Source organism: Rhynchophorus ferrugineus, unplaced genomic scaffold, assembly GCF_030347505.1.
Source record: "Rhynchophorus ferrugineus isolate W39M unplaced genomic scaffold, kcgeb_rfMv2 rfM14, whole genome shotgun sequence".
NCBI classification, from domain to species: Eukaryota; Metazoa; Arthropoda; class Insecta; order Coleoptera; family Curculionidae; genus Rhynchophorus; species Rhynchophorus ferrugineus.
The window spans coordinates 184,384-205,966 of record NW_027472593.1 but is presented as its reverse complement, the minus strand read 5'-3'; the positions used below and the strand labels follow the sequence as shown (position 1 = coordinate 205,966).

The 21,583-nt window shown below is 32.5% G+C and overlaps 1 protein-coding gene and 3 pseudogenes across 5 annotated transcripts in view; all 4 read right to left on the bottom strand.

Annotated features, from left to right (window-relative positions):
- Nucleotides 1-1,170: 1,170 nt before the first annotated feature.
- LOC143205743 (translation elongation factor 2 pseudogene) lies at nucleotides 1,171-1,590 on the bottom strand (annotated as a pseudogene).
- On the bottom strand, nucleotides 1,178-5,472 carry LOC143205742 (eukaryotic translation elongation factor 2-like; annotated as a pseudogene). The gene is made up of 8 exons (XR_013007884.1): nucleotides 5,300-5,472; nucleotides 5,109-5,238; nucleotides 5,037-5,065; nucleotides 3,943-4,157; nucleotides 3,341-3,752; nucleotides 3,068-3,279; nucleotides 1,985-2,199; nucleotides 1,178-1,794 (listed from the first exon to the last, which is right to left on the bottom strand). The product of XR_013007884.1 is annotated as a eukaryotic translation elongation factor 2-like (transcript).
- A 1,560-nt stretch (nucleotides 5,473-7,032) lies between these two features.
- LOC143205741 (eukaryotic translation elongation factor 2 pseudogene) lies at nucleotides 7,033-7,617 on the bottom strand (annotated as a pseudogene).
- LOC143205689 (eukaryotic translation elongation factor 2) overlaps nucleotides 7,464-21,583 on the bottom strand; it is a 72,430-nt gene continuing 58,310 nt past the window's right edge. For 2 of the 4 annotated variants that reach the window (XM_076418787.1, XM_076418784.1), the window contains exons 2-5: nucleotides 8,360-8,616; nucleotides 8,127-8,298; nucleotides 7,856-8,070; nucleotides 7,464-7,655 (exon numbers count right to left, since the gene is read on the bottom strand). In XM_076418787.1, coding sequence (XP_076274902.1) covers nucleotides 8,280-8,298; nucleotides 8,360-8,577 — 237 coding nt within the window. In that variant the 5' untranslated portion in view covers nucleotides 8,578-8,616 and the 3' untranslated portion in view covers nucleotides 7,464-7,655; nucleotides 7,856-8,070; nucleotides 8,127-8,279. The remainder of the gene's footprint in view (nucleotides 7,656-7,855; nucleotides 8,071-8,126; nucleotides 8,299-8,359; nucleotides 8,617-21,583) is intronic. The other 2 variants (XM_076418786.1, XM_076418785.1) reach the window with 1 other exon arrangement.

The window sequence follows — 21,583 nt, the reverse complement described above, 5'->3', positions numbered from 1 at the left end:
CACATTTAAAAAATCCATATTGGTGACACATACCAAGAGCGGCTTCATCATCATGTGGACCTTCGTATAACATTTCCATTCTGTATTTCAGAGCAGTTACTGGGTATGGTAAGTGCACGGCAGTCATCTCAAGCAAAGTCTCACCAACAGGTAACCATATCCGCCTAAATTGCTTTTCATCCTAATCCTTGTCTTCATATTTCAAGTTAGTGCGCAGTGTGGAGAGAAGGGCTTCATATCATTCTTTCCTAAAATAAATATTTTAGTTACACCCAAGAACTATAAATATATAATGCATTCTCGATATAATAGCTTGTCACCATAGGATATAAAGATAGAGGTAATATGAAAGCGTTTAATACCTAGGTTTATAATTTTCTTCCAATGCACTCCCAACACTATATTTATTTCCTAATGACTTCATAAAAGTTATTTTGTAAACTCTATAGTGGCCTAATTGTGTTGGAAGAATTAATTTTTTTTTATAATAAAACACATGTTTACTTGCAGTTCATAATCAAGTCAAAAATATTGTAGATGGGATTCAAGATATACATGTAAAACGATCTTTTGTTATCATTATCCTATTTTTGGGTTGAAATATTCCTAACCCCATAGATTGTTAAACGTTAGAAAATTTGGTAAAGTTATTCAGCATGCAACTGCAATTTCAAATGGGTACGGTCCATCTTGTTCATGAACAAGATTTTCTTAATACGTTCGTCGATAGCCTGACGTAACATAGTTTCCGTTTGTACACACACCTGAAATATTTCATTATTACAAAATTGTTTCTAAATATATCCATAATTTATAGCTAATTAGCAGCAAGAGTAGCACCAATCATTAACAAATGTCGGCCTGGGGCGGTTGGAGATGACATCACGATTAATTAAAATATAGTAAAGACACTACAATGTTTCCTACTTTAATTCGAAAGTTTTTAAAAAAATGTCTTTACCACAGAAATATATTTAGATAAGCGTTATTGCATCTGCATTGAATTGCATTATGCATGTTTATTTAGTAAAATTAATACACAGTGAAGTATCATCAAAAATACACATACAATTTATTATACAAATAATTATTTAGGAATTTACTCACCCCTAATACTATCTACTAGAACAAGAGCACCATCAGTTACACGAAGGGTACCACTGGGTCGGATTAAGTAACTTGAATTCTAGCATGATCTTTCTCCAAGGCCTTCAGACAGATTTCTATGTGGAGCTCTCTGGCACCGGCAATGATGTTTTCGCTAGATTCTTCATTGACACATTGTACCATAAGGTCAGACTTAGCCAAACGTTTCAAACCTGAAGTCCAATGACACAGACCTTAATGATAATCATACAATAAATCATACATTTGCGAACCTTCTACAGGTTTTTCTGAATCGGCCGGATTCTTCGGTTCCACAGCTACACGTACTACGGAAGATAAGCTGAAGTTCTTGACATTCAAGTTCTGCTTGTTTGTGAATGTGGCGATGATATCGGGCTTAACCAAAAATTGATCCACACCGAACAAAGTGCAGATATTTCCAGATGGAACATCTTCCATGGCTTCTATATAATGACCAATCATGAGGATGGCTCCCTGAATTGTCTTCTCGCGTAAATCCTCTTTGTTGAGGCCACATATTTAGGTCTTGGGATAGGGGCCTTCACGCCGTTGGCTACTTTACCGGAAAAAACAGGACCAAAAATCGTAGAAATAACCTTTATGAGAAGTGGGCACCATTTAAGACACATATCATCATAGGACCGTTAGGATTACAATTTTTAATACCTAAAAACAAAAACAAGCAAAGTATAGTAATTTGCAAATATTAAGAAATTAATAAAAAATTGGTAATTGTTATTTAGTTTATACCAATCATTCACAGTGAATCAGTCTAGAGTTTTAAACTACACATCATCAAGTACAAATTAATACCAAAATTTAACGCGTTTTAAAAATCCATGCAGGTGACATATACCAAGAGCTGTTTCATCATCATCTGGACCTTCGTATAACATTTCGATTCTGCATATCAGAGCAGTTACTGGGGATGGTAAATAAACGGCAATCATCTGAAGCAAAGGCCCACCAACAGTTAAACATGTCCGACAAAATTGTTTTCCATCCTTATCCTTGTCTTCATATTTCAAGTTAATGTGCAGTGTGGAGAGAAGGGCTTCATATTCTTCTTTCCTAAAATAAAAATTTTAGTTACTCCCAAGAACTACAAATATATAATGCATTCTCGATATAGTAGCTTGTCACCATAGGATATAAAGATAGAGGTAACATGAAAGTGATTAATACCTAGGCTTATAATTTTCTTCCACTGCACTGCCAACAATATATTTATTTCCTAATAACTTCATAAAAGTTATTTTGTAAACTATATAGTGGCCTAATTGAGGTGGAAGAATTAAATTTTTGTTTAATAATAAAACACATGTTTACTTGCAGTTCATAATAAAGTCAAAAATTTTGTAGATGGGATTTAAGATGTACATGCAAAACGATCTATTGTTATCATTATCCTGTTTTTGGGTTGAAATATTCCTAACCCTAAAAATTGTTAAAGTTCAGAAAATTTGGTAAAGTTATTCAGCACCCAACTGCAATTTCAACTGGGTATGGTCCATCTTGTTCATGAACAAGATTGGCTTAATACATTCGTCGATAGCCTAACGTAACATAGTTTCCGCTTGTACACACAACCGAAATAATTCATTATTACAAAATTATTTCTAACTTTATCCATAATTTATAGCGAATTAGCAGCATCAGTAGCACCAATCATTAACCAATGTGGGCCTGGGGCGGTTTGAGATGACATCACGATTAATTAAAAGATTGTAAAGACACTACAAGATTCTTTTTTCGATGTTTCCTACTTTAATTCGGAAATTTTTAATAAGTTGCCTTTACCACAGAAATATATTAATATATGCATTATTTAAAATTTTCATTTTTGTTTAGTAAAATTAATATAAAGTAAAGTAACACCTAAAATACTTACATAATTATTTAATTTATTATACAAATAATTATTTAGGAATTTACATACCCATAACATAATCTACTACAACAAGAGCACCATCAGTTATACCAAGGGTACTAATGGGTCGGATTAAGTAACTTGAATTCTAGCATGATAATCCTCCAAGGCCTTCAGACAGATTTCTAAGTGGAGCTCTCTAGCACTGGCAATGATGTTTTCGTTAGATTCGTCAATGACATATTGTACCATAAGATCAGACTTAGCCAAACGTTTCAAACCTGAAGTCAAATGACACAGACCTTAGTGATAATCACACAATAAAAGCGAACATATGCGTACCTTCTACAGGTTTTTCTGAATCGGCCGGATTATTCGGTTCCAAAGCTACACATACTACGGAAGATAAGCTGAAGTTCTTGACATTCAAGATCTGCTTGTTTGTGAATGAGGCGATGGTATCGGGCTTAACCAAAAATTGATCCACACCGAACAAAATGCAAATATATCCAGATGGGACATCTTCCATGGCTTCTATATAACGACCAATTATGAGGTTGGCTCCCTGAATTGTCTTCTCGTGTAAATCCTCTTTGTTGAGACCACATAGTTAAGTCCCAGGATAGGGGCCTTCATGCCGGTGGCTAATTTACCGGAAAAAACAATACCAAAATCGTAAAAAAAACCTTTATGAGAAGTGGGTGCCATATTAGACACATCATCATAGGACCAATAGGATCATTGTTCTTAATACCTATAAACAAAAAAACAAAGTATAGTCATTTGCAAATATTAAAAAAAAATAATAAAAAATAGGTAATTGTTGTTTAGTTTATACCAATCATTCAGAGTGAGTCAGCCTAGAGTTGTATACTATACATCATCATGTACAAATAAATACTAAAATTTAACACATTTAAAAAATCCATATAGGTGACACATACCAAGAGCGGCTTCATCATCGTGTGGACTTTCGTATAATATTTCCTTTCTGTATTTCAGAGCAGTCACTGGGGATGGTAAATGAACGGCAATCATCTGAAGCAAAGTCCCACCAGCAGTTAACCATGTCCGACAATATTGTTTTCCATCCTTATCCTTGTCTTCATATTTCAAGTTAATGTGCAGTGTGGAGAGAAGGGCTTCATATTCTTCTTTCCTAAAATAAAAATTTTAGTTACTCCCAAGAACTACAAATATATAATGCATTCTCGATAAAGTAGTTTGTCACCATAGGATATAAAGGTAGAGGTAACGTGAAAGCGTTTAATACCTAGGCTTATAATTTTCTTGCAACGCACTGTAAACAATATCTTTATTTCCTAATAACTTCATAAAAGTTATTTTGTAAACTATATAGTGGCCTAATTGTGCTGGAAGAACTACCTTTTATTTTAAATAATAAAACACAATGCTTACTTTTGCAGTTCATAATAAAGTCAAAGATTTTGTAGATTGGATTCAAGATGTACATGCAGAACGATCTTTTGTTATGATTATACTTTTGATTTTGGGTTGAAATATATCTAACATCATAGACTGTTCAATGTCAAAAAGTTTGGTAAAGTTATTCAGCATCCAACTGCAATTCTAAAAGAATACGGTTCATCTTCTTCATGAACAAGATTGGCTTATTACGTTCGTCGATAGCCTGACATAGGACAGTTTCCGTTTATACGCACACACCTGCAAATAATTCATTATTACAAAATTGTTTCTAACTTGATTCATAATTTATAGCGAATTAACAGCATCAGTAGCACCGAACATTAACCAATGACGGCATGGAACAGTTGCAGATGACATCACGATTAATTGAAAGATTGTAAAGACACTACAATGTTTCCTGCTTTAATTCGGAAGTATTTAACAAATTGTTTTTACCACAGAAATATATTTATATATGCGTTATAGCATCTGCATTGAATTGTATTATGCACGTTTCTTTAGTAAAATTAATAAAAAGTTAAGTAACACCAAAAATACATACATAATTATTTAATTTATTATACAAATAATTATTTAGGAACTTACTCACCCGTAGTACAATCTACTACAACAAGAGCACTATTAGTTACACGAAGGGTACTACTGGGTCGGATTAAGTAACTTGAATTCCAGCATGATAATCCTCCAAGGCCCTCAGACAGATATCTAAGTGGGGCTCTCTGTCACCGGCAATGATGTTTTCGCTAGATTCTTTAATGACACATTGTACCATAAGGCCAAACGTTTCAAACCTGAAGTCAAATGAGGAAGACCTTAGTGATAATCACACAATAAAAGCGAACATTTGCGTACCTTCTACAGGTTTTGGTGAATCGGCCGGATTCTTGGGTTCCACAGCTACACGTTCTACGAGAGTTACGCCAAATTTCATGACATTCAAGTTCTGCTTGTTTGCGAATGTGGGGATGGTATTGGGAAAAATTGATCCAGACCGAACAAAGTGCAAATATTTCCAGATGGGACATCTTCCATGGCTTCTATGAAACGATCAGTCATGAGGATGGCTCCCTGAATTGTCTTCTCGTTTAAATCTTCTTACATGATGCCACGTATTTAGCTCTTGGGATAGGGGCCTTGCTGCCGGTGGCTACTTTACCGGAAAAAACAGGACCAAAATCGTAGAAATAACCTTTATGAGAAGTGGGCACCATTTTAGACACATATCATCATAGGACCGTTAGGATTACAATTTTTAATACCTAAAAACAAACAAAGCTAAGTATAGTCATTCGCAAATATTAAAAAAATAATAAAAAATTGGTAATTGTTGTTTAGTTTATACCAATCATTCAAAGTGAATCAGCCTAGAGTTCTAAACTACACATCATCAAGTAAAAATTAATACCAAAGTTTAACGCGTTTTAAAAATCCATACAGGTGACACATACCAAGAGCGGCTTCATCATCTTGTGGACCTTCCTATAACATTTCCATTCTGTATTTCAGAGCAGTTACTGGGTATGATAAGTGAACGGCAACCATCTGAAGCAAAGTCTCACCAACAGGTAACCATTTCCGCCTAAATTGTTTTCCATCCTTATCCTTGTCTTCATATTTCAAGTTAGTGCACAGTGTGGAGAGAAGGCCTTCATATTCTTCTTTCCTAAAATACAAATTTTAATTACACCCAAGAACTACAAATATAAAATGCATTCTCGATATAACAGCTTGTCACCATAAGATATAAAGATAGAGGTAACATGAAAGCGTTTAATACCTAGGCCTATAATTTTCTTCCAATGCACTGCCAACAATATATTTATTTCCTAATAACTTCATAAAAGTTATTTTGTAAACTATATAGTGGTCTAATTGTGCTGGAAGAATTAATTTTTTTTAATAATAAAACACATGTTTACTTGCATTTCACAATCAGGTCAAAAATTTTGTAGATGGGATTCAAGATGTACATGCAAAACGATCTTTTGTTATCATTATCCTGTTTTTGCGTTGAAATATTCCTAACCTCATAGAATGTTAAACGTCAGAAAATTTGGTAAGGTTATTCAGCACCCTACTGCAATTTCAAATGGGTATGGTCTATCTTTTTCATGAACAAGATTGGCTTAATACGTTCGTCGATAGCCTGACGTAACATAGTTTCCGTTTGTACACACACCTGAAATATTTCATTATTACAAAATTGTTTCTAAATATATCCATAATTTATAGCTAATTAGCAGCAAGAGTAGCACCAATCATTAACAAATGTCGGCCTGGGGCGGTTGGAGATGACATCACGATTAATTAAAATATAGTAAAGACACTACAATGTTTCCTACTTTAATTCGAAAGTTTTTAAAAAAATGTCTTTACCACAGAAATATATTTAGATAAGCGTTATTGCATCTGCATTGAATTGCATTATGCATGTTTATTTAGTAAAATTAATACACAGTGAAGTATCATCAAAAATACACATACAATTTATTATACAAATAATTATTTAGGAATTTACTCACCCCTAATACTATCTACTAGAACAAGAGCACCATCAGTTACACGAAGGGTACCACTGGGTCGGATTAAGTAACTTGAATTCTAGCATGATCTTTCTCCAAGGCCTTCAGACAGATTTCTATGTGGAGCTCTCTGGCACCGGCAATGATGTTTTCGCTAGATTCATCAATGACCCATTTTATCATAAGATCAGACTTAGCCAAACATTTCAAACCTGAAGTCAAATGACGCAGACCTTAGTGATAATCACACAATAGAAGCGAAAATTTGCGTACCTTCTAAAGGTTTTGGTGAATCGGCCGGATTCTTGGGTTCCACAGCTACACGTACTACGAGAGTTACGCCGAATTTCATGACTTTCAAGTTCTGCATGTTTGTGAATGTGGGGATGGTATCTGGCTTAACCAAAAATTGATCCACACCGAACAACCTGTAAATGTTTCCAGATGGGACATTTTCAATGGCTTCTACATAACGACCCATCATGGGGATGGCTCCCTGAATTGTCCTCTTGTTTAAATCTTCTTTCAAAATGCCACGTATTTAGGTCTTGGGATAGGGGCCTTGCTGCCGGTGGCTACTTTACCGGAAAAAACGGGACCAAAATAGTAGAAAAAACCTTTGATGATTTGATGAGTAGTGGGTACCATTTTAGACACATCATCATAGGACCGTTAGGATCATTGCTCTTAATACATATAAACAAAAAAACAAAGTATAGTCATTTGCAAATATTAAAAAAAAAAATAATAAAAAATTGGTAATTGTTGTTTAGTTTATAACAATCATTCACAGTGAATCAGCCTAGAGTTGTAAACTACACATCATCATGTATAAATAAATACCAAAATTTAACGCGTTTAAAAAATCCATATAGGTGACACATACCAAGAGCGGCTTCATCATCATGTGGACCTTCGTATAACATTTCCATTCTGTATTTCAGAGCAGTTACTGGGTATGGTAAGTGAACGGCAATCATCTGAAGCAAAGTCTCACCAACAGGTAACCATGTCCGCCTAAATTGTTTTCCATCCTTATCCTTGTCATCATATTTCAAGTTAGTGCACAGTGTGGAGAGAAGGCCTTCATATTCATCTTTCCTAAAATATAAATTTTACATTTTACAATCTACTACATCAAGAGCACCATCAGTTACACGAAGGGCACTACTGGGTCGGATTAAGTAACTTGAATTCTAGCATGATCCTCCTACAAGGCCTTCAGACAGATTTCTAAGTGGACCTCTCTGGCAACGGCAATGATGTTTTCGCTAGATTCTTCAATGATAGATTGTACAATAAGATCAGACTTAGCCAAACGTCTCAAACCTGAAGTCAAATCACACAGACCTTAGTGATAATCACACAATAAAAGCGAATATTTGCGTACCTTCTACAGGTTTTAGTGAATCGGCCGGATTCTTGGGTTCCACAGCTACACCTTCTACGAGAGTTGCGCCGAATTTCATGGCATTCAAGTTCTGCATGTTTGTGAATGTGCAAATATTTCCAGATGGGACATATTCCATGGCTTCTATATAACGACCAATCAAAAGGATGGCTCCCTGAATTGTCTTCTCGTTTAAATCCTCTTTCTTGAGGCCACATAGTTAGGTCCCAGGATGGGGGCCTTCATGGCGATGGCTACTTTACCGGAAAAAGCAAGACCAAAATTGTAGAAATGTCGGCCTAGGGCGGTTGGAGATGATATCACGATTAATTAAAAGATTGTAAAGACACTACAATGTTTCCTACTTTAATTCGGTAGTTCTTAATAAATTGTCTTTACCACAGAAATATATTTAGATAAGCGTTATTGCATCTGCATTGAATTGCATTATGCATGTTTCTTTAGTAAAATTAATACACACTGAAGTTACACCAATATTACATACATAATTATTTTATTTATTATACAAATAATTATTTAGGAATTTACTTATAGGAAACACAATCTACTACAACAAGAGCATCATCAGTTACATGAAGGGCAGCAGTTACTTCAGAACGGAAATCTATGTGCCCAGAGGAACCAATCAAATTAATCAAAAAACTTTCTATTCGTTTTCGCGTTAATCAATATTATTTGTGAAAAAATCCCCATCTTCGAGCTCAAAATACATAAATATGGCGCGAAAAATAGATTAGTTAGTATTTTTGTTAAAACAAATACCCAGCTTTATTTTAAAGAGATAAAGCTTCAGAATGACTAATCAAAATTATCCCACATGTTCAGTCGTTTGTAAATTTCGTCGTTCAATATTTCAAAATACTACATGTAAATCTGTCTTGTTCATTTTTTCTGGTGTCTGTAAAATGTATTTCTCTAACTTTGGCACCAGCAATAATACCAGTTTTTGATACTAAGGAGTCTGTTAAATATGATTTTCCGTTATCTACGTAAGCTATGACGGATATATTACGGATGTTTCGTTTTTAGACCATCATGGCACAAATTTCATCTGCTGTAAAATTCACCTCTATGAAAAATAAATGTTAAGAATTTGTAATGTTTAGAAACATAAAAATTATTTCTGTAATAACAGAAGAAAGCTAAAAAATAAGCTCAGTTATATTCTTAGATGGGCCTTCGATATAGATTGGCATACATAAAAAATATAGTACAAGAAACAGTTAGCGGACTATTATTTGGGGACATAATCATACAGATACCATAGTTACAACAGGTAAAAAAGACACATACTAAAAAATAGGCTAAATGTATGAATAGTAAATTTAAAATGAAGAAGGGAAAAAAACAAATATTAAACGAAATAGAGAGGTTTAAATGTTTAATTTTAAATAACTATAAACACTATCAATTAATGTTATTTAAAACAACTTTTAAACTATATACAAATAATATATTCAATTCATTATTATTAAACGGCACAATAAAAATTAAAACGAATATGATTCGTTAAATCAAAATTTTATTAAATATTAATGTGTTTAAACATGATTACAATACTATAACTAGGATTATAAGTATTCTGCAACAAAATATTTAGAGAAAGTTCTCAAACATAAACTAAAATATAGAAATTTGAAAATAACTTCAATTTTAATTATTGTTGAAGAATAAATATTTGATTTTCAGTTATTATCTGGCTTCATCCAGAGCATATCGGATAATGGCCATGTTAATTTTGTGTCAACAACCCCTTCAACGAAGGGTAACAAATCATCAACTTTAATCATTCGACACAAGTCATATTTTCCAAATTTGATTTTAAGTTTCTGAAGTTTGAATAACAATTTAAAATAGGCCATTTCCCAATTAGTGCACACTATAATTTTGTCTTCCAAAAAGGAAAAATCTCCTTCAAAGTAAAACAAAGGCGTGTAACTTTCATTGTCTCTCACTATAAATGGTATGTGATACTTAGCAGTTATCTGTAAAAAGCCGCATATCTCTTTAGGAAATTGTTCGTACATATGTTTTATAAGATTGTACAAAACATATTCACAAAATTTTAAAAAACAATACAATCTTAAAAATTCAAACAACTGCAATTTGTATTCACGGCCCTCTCGAAAACTGCTTCCAAAAGAATCACCATGTGCAATGTTAATCATATTGAACAGATCTACTTCCACTTTACTCATAACACTACACTGCATATAAAATAAGTTATACACTTCAACTGAGAATCTCTTCATTCTTGAGAGCACTTTGTCGTTTAATATTCTGACACTAACATAAATATCATCAACGATAATATAAGGAATATTAGATGATTCGACGTTAATCCATCCGTAGGTATAAGTAACAGGCGTTGGCACCTCTTCTTGCACTTGCGTAGTAGTACCAGAAGGTAAATCTCTAACGTTTCCTAGAGATGGTTCGTTAGATACCATCTCCAATATTAGTATTTGTTCTAAATTGTTACCTCCTGTATTAGATGACATTATAACTGTTTTCGAAATCACAAATTGTGTGAAAAACCCGGCAAGATGCAAGTAATTAACTTGACGATTAAAACAATGTCAAAATGGCCGAGTACTTGATACCAACCGTCTTTGTAAATAGATGGTATGTATACTGTTGGAATTAAATATGTTTGAAATAAGCATATATAATTAATTTTATATAATATACAACAATTATATAATCCGTAAAGATTAAATATTTATAACTTTTTTTAACTTATATATTTATAATATTAATTATTTTTTAGTTGGCCAACCTGTAATTCTAATGTCATTCTTACCAATGTCCAGAATCAATTTATAGGTTAAGGTTTACACCATAACTAATATTCTAGAGATGTTGAATAGTATTACTTCGTTTACAACAAAATGGTTTATTGGTAAAGCGAGTAAAGTGGACATGTTACACAGTAAAACCAGAAACCGCTTAGTTGATGACACTGATCAACTAAGCCGGATATCTTCTAAGGAAAAAATTAATATTTGAAAGTAGATTACTTCGATATAATCGAAGTTCGTCTATAGGAATCCAGTTGTTAAGTATTCGTTTTATTTTTATTGATTTGATTGTTGATTTTTTCACTATTTCTAAATCAAACATTTATATATACCTGATAATATAAGTATCAAAATGATACAAATATCAAAATTCTTTCTTCTCTTCCAGTTTTCTTTTCAGGTTTTCGATTTAGTATTATGTAAAGGTTGTTACTAACAAAGATGCTTTTTGCATGGTTTTAGTAGATGTTCGTAGAGACCAAGCTCATTTTCCTTTGCCAATGCTTGCTTGATGCAAGAACTTGGATGTTTATTTTCCGTGTGGAAACATTAATCAATGTTACTCGTTTATCTGTTTTATTAACCATTGTACATTAACTGAAGTTAATCAATTGATCTGTGAACACTGTACGCCCCATTATATTTTATATTTATTATTTTTTACAATGAGATATGGTGTATTTAAGAATTTCAGCTTTCCAGCGAGTTTTGGTGGTTAATATTAGCCATAGCATGATACATTTATCATCGTCAATCATCTCAAACTGAATGTCTTCCAAGAATGGATTTTGCCTAATATATCAAAAATATTGAAACGTACTATTAATTCTATTTTATATTATTTTAACTATTTTGTTTACAAATTTATTGGTTAAGCGGCTAAAGTAATAGTAAACCTGTATGGATCTTAAGACATGAAAATTTGTGAATTTTTAGTAATGCCACCAATTAAACTCCGTGAAACCGATAGATGTTAATATATCATAGCAGATTAATCCGCTTGCATTACAATACTTGGTCGAGGCTACTCCGTCTATGCATATATTATTCTCGCTTTTTTTAAAATACATTTTAAAGTCTCCTTTTACAAACTATGGGTTTATCTGGACTGATACTACAGTTTGGCGTGGGCATCAAACCACGGTCCTCAGCATTAAGCGTACCGACTGGCGAATGACCAACTTTAGAAATCATCCCAGAAGACATCCGGTCTTACCCAGCCTAGTTACTGGCGTGACTGGGATTATTATCCTTGTTGTTTTCTTGATTTTACACTCTTGTCTAGGACAATCACGTTTTTTAAACAATCAAAAACATAAATTTACGACCATGCTCCAAGATAGTTTTTGTTTGTTGTCACGACTCTAAGCCATATACTAAAATTGTAATGACACAGAGATCAGCGTATACAGAAAACACGATTTCGGTGAAGATTTCCGATCAACTTACATCCCTACCCAAATAACGATGGATTAAAACGCAATGAGAGCGTTAACATGTCCGTTATAGGCCCTTCGAGTTCCTTAATTTTCAGCACCCCAAAACACATAATAATTTTTACTGCTGAGAGGTTTGCCGTTTGGAGATAGCTTCGATAGCTATTGAAAGAAGGGCCTGGTGAATAGCTATTCTGCACGGATTTCTATACTACGCTGAACGCAATTCAAGCATATTCATGTGATCATCCATTAATAATTGACGCTCATACTTAATGATCCTGCCAAGTTATGCCTAACCCACTTACGCTAAGTCGTTATAAATGCACATATTCCCATTTTCTGAAGGGATACCCCCTCCTCGGTGTGCTCGCTATGGCTCTCCAACCTGAGTATACCACAGTTTGACCACATCGAAAACCGAACTTAACTTCCCTTCACTGTTTATCACTTGTTCACTTCGGAAAACATATCTAATCTCCTTAGATTGCTTGAAATCCTTAATTTACTTGATATCATATATGAACATGATATCATGAAAGATATAAAACCATGAACATTGAAAAATATGAATATTTTTTCGGCAGCATAGAAACATTCTCATTCATTCAAACAGCCTTCTTCATTCCTTCAGAAACCTTCATTTGTAAATTTATCAATAGAAAGAAGGCTAAAATTCTTTAGCTAGAAAGGTTAGAAATGTTATTAGGTGTTACGAGCAGTTTAACACGTATTACTTGATTTATATATATTGTTCTAATAAGGAAATAGAAATGTTATAGTATTAAATAATTTTTTATTCGGAACATAATACTGACGAAACATTATAGAAAAGTTTGAAAAGCACTAGTTAAGAATCACTATTGGGTCCAGTATGACTGTATCATTTCCCATCACATCATAATACAAATTGTCCAATTTTTGTTACCTTATATGATGAATAAATGAATTGATATAAAAATAATTGAAAAATTGGGTGTAATTAGTATGTAAAAATATATATGAGTTGAAATGAAATAACAAAAATAACATCTAATTTGGATTTTTTTAGTTCTTTTGTCATATAACCGATATTTATAATCGTTCATCTAGCATCAATGATTAATGAATTTCAGTCTAGGTAAGATTTACCTCGGATACAAGTGTAAAAGTACATGTCCCAATTCAAAGCACCCATATCAAAATCAAATAGTTCCCGGTCGCTCTTTCTCATTTCTTTCCATATCGTTTTCACGTTGTTGTTCTCAAACTTCCACTCTTTTGTAGCATAGTAACTTAACATATCTACAATTTGATTTATCTTCTTGTAATTCTTTCTGGCTCTACAATACAATATAGGCATTTTTAAATAATGTTTTACATATTTTTCAGATATTTTTGGGTTTATATTGGGTTGACAAGAAAATATTTTACATATCTATGTACATAGTACGTACAACACTGAACGTCTCTTTTTTATTAACTAGTGTTTATCTGTTCCCCACTCCGAACCACGGTCCTAGAGATGATTCCAGAATAAATCCGGTTTTACCCAGCTTGGTTACTGGCGTGACTAATCGTAGTCACAGATTTTCTTTTTCGGATTATAAACAATCAAGAACATAAATTTACCCAGCAAGATTCGAAACGGCTACTATCGCAACAGTAAGAGGGCCTTCCTGTCGCCCTTGACCACTGTGCCAACCAAGCCGGCCCTTTACATTTTATTTAAGGCGTGAAGGATTCGCAATCCAGATATACATAGCCCGATATCTCTGAAGACAAAAATCTTCTCACATTGAAGTTTTTGTAGGACAATTAAATGCTGAGGTCAAATTGTTAAAATTTTGGACGTTGCAAATCAACCCAGAAAAAACCCAGGCCAATTTATTCCACAGAAAATCCTATATCCTCTCACCTGTAGAAAAAGCAAATTGTCTCCAATAATTATGGTTCTGCTCTAAAAGATATACTCCTTTATTTAGACGGGTTAAAGTAGTCTAAGTACATCGGTCATGAAGGGATGAACAAATTTAGAAAGAGGGGAGAAAAAAATTTGAGCGCGTCATATACAGAATTACTCAAATGCATTACCACAAAGGTTCAAAAGGAATTTTTCACTCATCCCTTTTCAAAAAATTCACCGCAGTACAATCGCAAAATTCCTATACCAAGTCCTTATCATCACCAAACAGGGGTTCCACATCAACAAGGACTTTAATCAGCTGACCAAACAGAAACTCCAAGACCCCAAGAAAAGGATAGTTCATTAAGTAAATTAAAGGTTCCTAAGATCTTGAAAAGGGAAGGGAAAATAGAAAATGCACAAACGTTTGTCTATAATATCTAGGTTAATTATTCTATGTTAATTATCCGTACAAATTCGTTCAGTTTGCTTTTTAAAGACTAACCATATCGTATGAGAAGCCGTAGAAATATTGCAGGCAACTGCTTCTATGGTATAGTTATTAGAGTCTTCAGATCACACGTGGAGATCGCGTGTTCGATTCCCGATGGGAACAACGACTTTTCGTGGTTGATCTAGTTTGGTTAATGCATTTGTCAAATCAGTTAGGTTAGGTACCGGCCTGAAGCATTTCTTATTTTCAATCATTGTTCTTTATTCCTATATTTCTTCAAACAAGCTGCAACTTTACTTGGCCTACCCTATGTAATACTTAATATAATAACCGCATATTTATTGAGCAAATATCTAACACCAAAAAGAGAATAATATAATGTTTTTAACAAGAAAATTAAACCGACTTCAAAAAATAAATAAGGAACACACACAAGGTTTTTGTTTATTTTTACTTTGTTATTACAACGATTATTATGTACATATTTCAAATATGCTTTTTGCAATGATTGAGTACAAACCGATGACTTTATAATAATGACAGCCCAGAAAGAAAGCAGGACGGTACTTTGAAATTGCTTAAAATTCTTTTCTTTCGTGATTTAAATTAACTTTTCTTATATTCTCAGAATTTTTCAATGATACTGAATACAGTGCATCAAAATAGGTCGTGGTGGTAAATGAATCAAGTGAAATTTTCCATAATCACTAAGAGATGGACCGTAAGAAAATATAGATCGGCATTGTTGACCAATTACATAGAGGGCACCTAATGACTCATTCGCTAAATGAGGCGGACGTGGTAACGGGTCCGAACGATGGGAATGCTTTTTGTTTGGGAGATGTACACTTTTTGGATACAAAGGACGACGCCTTGACCGGAAATCATATAGTTTCTTAGAGTCTCTCAAAGAGTATCTTGCTGACGTAGTTGATATACGATTGTTATTGTAATCACCGTTGCAACCCCTAGTATATTATCAAGATTGAGACCATTATAATGTTTGTTGAATATTTGTATTTTATTTATCAAGAAATAAAAGTATTTCTTACAGGACATTGACACCGTATCAGAGAGTTGTTGCATTATAGGCAAGTTAACTCGGAGATTATTTATAGCAAACCCAAGAATAAGGTCAATTACATTCTTTCCCTGTACTATTATATATAGCTTGACATTCAAATAGTAACAATGTACCGGAATTTGATAGATTCACTTGTCTTAACAATTATAATGTTATCACTTACAATGTGTAGTTTAGATCTTTGACAAACAAATTTTGACATCATAGTTGACGGCACAGCTTGTGCACTAGAAGCATCAAATGAGGAGGTTTATCACGCCATACAGCATTTTTTCGCTAATTCAGTTATTTCTAGCTTCTGTTCTGATTAGACGATAAGCAAATTTCCTACACAGTCTGATTTTACCAATTTAACGGGGATGGTCCATTGGCTATTTTATCACTGTCACCACTTATGTTAATAGAATAATTCTTATTTAACTCACTATTACAACCTCAGCACAAATGTTATAGTATTTGAAATGTTCGTTATATTCTAAACACACACACTTGACAGGATAAATAGAAGGCCTTTATTCGACCACAATATTAGTTTATTGGTCCGAAAGGTAACAATGTACCAGAATTTGTTTGAAAATTTAAAAATATTATTTTAATTTTTTAAATTTGAACCTGTTCTGGAAACTACCGGATAGAAACACAGACTTACCTAATATTACCAAATTAAAACGGTCGGAGGCGTTGCCAATTATGCTCTCCTAACTATTACGTTAAATACGAGTAGGGCAGGAAATTTCGTAGGTGGGTGTTTTGGTAACATTTTGCGAATATATGGAAATTTATGGAAATTTTGGCGAAATGTTTCGCCACGTCTAACATGAAACTGCTAAGAGCCGCGACGGAATCTGATTCGTTCTTTTCGTTCTATGGTTTTTTTATTTTGCACCCCATTTTTAACGTGCCCTATGTAGAGAACAGTGTGGTCAGCTTTTTATAACGTTTATAGATTAAATTATTATTTTATTTTATTACTGGGTAGAAGTCCGTAGTTGAAATGTATTCCCGTTCTAGGAAGTGTTGTGTGCCCGGATGCACAGATAGTGAGGAAATGCATCATCGTTTTCCGTTAAAAAAGCGATCCTTAAGAAGTGAGTAGAAAACTTTAAAAATCCTAAACTGGTTGGTTAAACATGAAGCAAATTTATTATCGTTACCACGTGAGATATTTGTGTGATACATTTAAACCTTCCTTTAAGTACTTATGAACAATTTAGTGATGGTGAAAATAATATCACGAGCCCAGAACATGTACAAATGGAAGTGGATCAAAATCAAAATTATATCGAAGGCGAATTGAAGGAGTCAGTCACATCTCTGTTCATAATTGTTAATTTCAAAACTGTCTTACTTGGTAGTACCTATTTCCATCATTCCAGGCCCGCAACCAGGGTGTTCGAAGCAAGTATCATCGACACTTGAACAAACTCCAGAAGGTAATGGTAAAGTTTGTATTCATTCAACTAGTATTCCCCTTTCTGCTCATTTTTACTGTTAATTACTTGACTATAAGTTCAGTCCAGCTGTTCCTATAACAGCCAACAAAGTTTTACGTTGTACCGTAGTGTATATCTCAGGTTAATTAGTATAACTTTTTAAAAGATATGAAATGTGATTTTTGTTTACATACAATTATGAATAAATCAGTAAACCCACAAATTGAGACTGATTTTATAGAGACAAGACAATATATCGTGTCCCAAACTCTAACAAAATTGTTTTAATATACAAGTAGTCAGTAGGTCTTTGAGCTATATCTTAAATTATTCAGCGATTTTGCCATGTCGATTATATAACAAAATTATTGTCAAATGTTTTAAAAAAGTAAATTAAAACTCCTTCAATTGTACATTCCATAATGATCTTTCGGATAAAATATTAAAAGTACTGACGGAAAGATGGAAGAGGTAATTTTATTTTGCTATGCACCAAAGTTTTTTGCTTATGGTTTATATTTATATCTTATAGATTTTTATTTTTTTATGTTTTTTATATTATATTTATATTTTTAGATAAATTTAGATAAATGTAGATAAATTGACATTATAAATTTATATTTATTGTTATATATTATATATATATATATATATATATATATATATATATATATATATATATTTAATTGAAATTTAATTTAACAAATTTAATTCAAAAAAAATTGTTTTTTATTTGAAATTCACGCCAAGGCTGTTACGTGCATTTCGCTTTGTGTTCTCAGTGGGGAAAAGTACGCTTCTTCGAGTGCAAACGCAAATTTTTTTAACCAAATTATTACTTAATTAGTCTTTTTTATAATTTTAGATAGTTTAATTTACGATTGTATTGAAATATAGTTTATTTAGTTTATTTAGTTTTTGATTGAAATATTTAGTTTATATTATTGTATACACTAATTTTTTCTATATATATTGCTTTGTTTTATATTATAATAGTAGAATTAAGTAATTATATAAGAAAATCAAATTGCTATGGAAAGACAAAACATGGAACAAAAGAAGCTTTTCTATTTTGAAAACTGTACGAATTTATATACCTGCTCTAATTTGAATGTCCATATCAAGAGACTTTCCTGCTGAATCTTACAATAATTTTATGTTTTAGAAAAAATATCTGCATTAAATCTGAAGGGTGTATTCATTTTTAAATATTTTACTTGCGAAAATAAATATAGCAGCAAACAAATATTGAAACAGCCTGGATCCAAAACAAAGCATTCTGCGATTAATGAAGATACCAAAGTAACAAAAATACTGTACACATGTAAGTTATGCGAGCATACTACAATGTAAGCGAATCTTCTAATGAATCATTTACATTCAACTCATAACTTAAACGTTGAGGGGTTATTGAAATTTAATACCTTTAAAGAAATTCAAATATGGGAAAATGATATGGAGCAAGCCCCAACCTCGTGTCAAGAGAGAAGAAGCTATATTTCTTTATATTGTGCTAGCATAATATTTCAGGGTCCAAGGAATATCAAGGAAGAAACAAGATAAATACATATTGCCTAGCTAGTATTAAATTAGAACAAAGATGAATATGAAGTAGAATTCACCAAAACATATTTTGGACATGAAAATACCTTAAACTCTTGCAGCTCTCGAAAACAAATAGAGAATAAATTGTAACCAAATGAGCAGCTAAATTACCATTTAATGTTATAGAGGATGATGTAAGACACGATGTGGATATTACTAATGTAAGAAGATTAGATTTAGTGACTCATGAAGAGTTACAAAACATAAAAGCAGCTTATGATTTTGAATCCACAGCTAATAGAGATGAAAATGACGCCATAAGTGTAGAACGATGGGCAAATGAATTGAAAGATACAAGATATATACTGTTATATAACCCACAAGGTGGATATATGGGACGTCTACCTCAATTAGAAAGAAGATGATAAATTTGCAGTTAATGTCCAATGTTACCACAATCCTAGTGAGTCCATATAACTTAGACCCTTAAGAAATAGTCCAGAGAAAATCGATGAAGTGGATGCAACACAAATAACATAACTTTATCCTATTGTCCTTTATACTTAAATAAATTATGTTTATTGTAATATTGTTGTTTTGTATTTTTCCTAATTTCATAAGTGAAACGTAGATATTTTGAGATAAATATGTATTAGTTTACCTAGTACATTTAAACATGTCAGTAATTGTAATTTCAATCATCGCCGATCGTCAATATTATTTATGAGGTCTAATTAATAAAAATCCCAAATAAGGATTTCAGTAAATCATTAATATTAGTGTATTATAAGGTGGTTGATAAAATAATACTAGATTAAGGGTATGCTTTTGGCCATAATCAATTTATTTTATCAGTACCATTTTAATACGAAATTGATCTTACAATATTTATATTACAAATAAATCAAAAGAGTTTTGAATGTCTAGTTATGCAGGTATTAGATATTTAGTATATTTTTGAAATGAATAGCTATTTTGAACTTAAATATCGCTTTGTTATAACATCAGCATCATTGATGCATATTAGAGTATTTACAAGAAAAATAAATATCAATATGCCTTAAAATTGATTAAGATAAATATATGTATATTTAGGTAGGTAGCATATTTTTATTTAAATTTGGGAATTTTGATTATTGTTATTCAGAGAAGGTTTTAGGAGAGACCTGAAGGATCTACAACGGATTTTCAAGTTTAATATTAAGATATATTAAATGCAACTTATATGTTTATGATAAATTGATTATCAATCCTTATGTATTTATAAATCCATAATTTTAGTATTATTCCTCTAGATATTACATAATAGAATAAAACCGAGTTCTAATGTTAATATTTTCTCAATATTTTGGCCAAAAATACCGACGAAGACTTGTACTATTCAAGAAAATCATGAATGGTTCCAAATATCTATGGTACATAGAATTCGATCTAGTAATGCGATATTTAAGACCGTTTCATTTAATGTCAGTTATGTTTTTTCTTAAATTTGAAGGAAAGTGTAAATGAACTAGACGGGATTGCCACTTCTTTTTAAATGTACAATTTGTCTACATTTTGACGACATGTTGTTGTAACACATCCTAGAGATGTTAGAACTTCATAACACATCATTTCCAAAGACGCCATGTTCAGAATCACTACGCTTCTCTTATTTTCTATTTCTAGTGTCTTTTGTACCACCCTGATTGAGTTTAATGATAATTTGTTCATAGAGTGTTCCAGTTTTCTCTTTTTAATTTCCATTTATTATTTATTAAATCCTCCTTTATTATGTTCACGTTATAGACATTTATTATTAAAAATAAGCCCAAGATATATTATTGGAGGAGATTTTAGAATATACAGAAAAAGTGAAAGTGCCATCGGAAAAAAAGGTCAGTACTGTAAAAAATAAATGCAAAATGCCATAAAACGTTAAGAGCCGAAACTGAATATCTGGACCACAAATGCAGCGTAGGATAATTTTAAACATAAAAATAACAGTATTATTTCAACAACACGTAAAAAAATATGAGAACACTACACAAAAAATAGATAAAATGGAAATATCGACATCAGGATATCACATATTGCAGTTTTGAATGTAGAAAACACTACTAGAACCCAGAACGAACGGGCACTCTACAATGCGTGGATGAACGAAAAGTCAGAGAGTCTTGAAATTGCATTAACCAATATTCAAAAACAAATATATGCCCTCCAGCTACAACTAAATAAACAAAGCTCTGAAGGTAAGGACAAACCACCAAGCCAACAAAAGCAGTCCAATTGTTACATACGAAACAGATGAAGAAGAATTGCAGAAAGAAATAGGCTGAATAACGGGTAAAAGTAAAAAAATAAAAGCAAATAATTCACCAGGATCATCATCACAGCAAATAAAAGTAAAACCAAATAATGAACAAAATAAAGAAATTGGAATGCCCAGGTCACCCCCAAGTATCGTAAGTAATATTACCGACTTTGACTTGCTTTACGATGAGGTCCAAGTATATAATATTCAAAGCAACGGTACTAAACAATGGACAAATAAAACTCGACGCCGAATGTCGTACAATATTC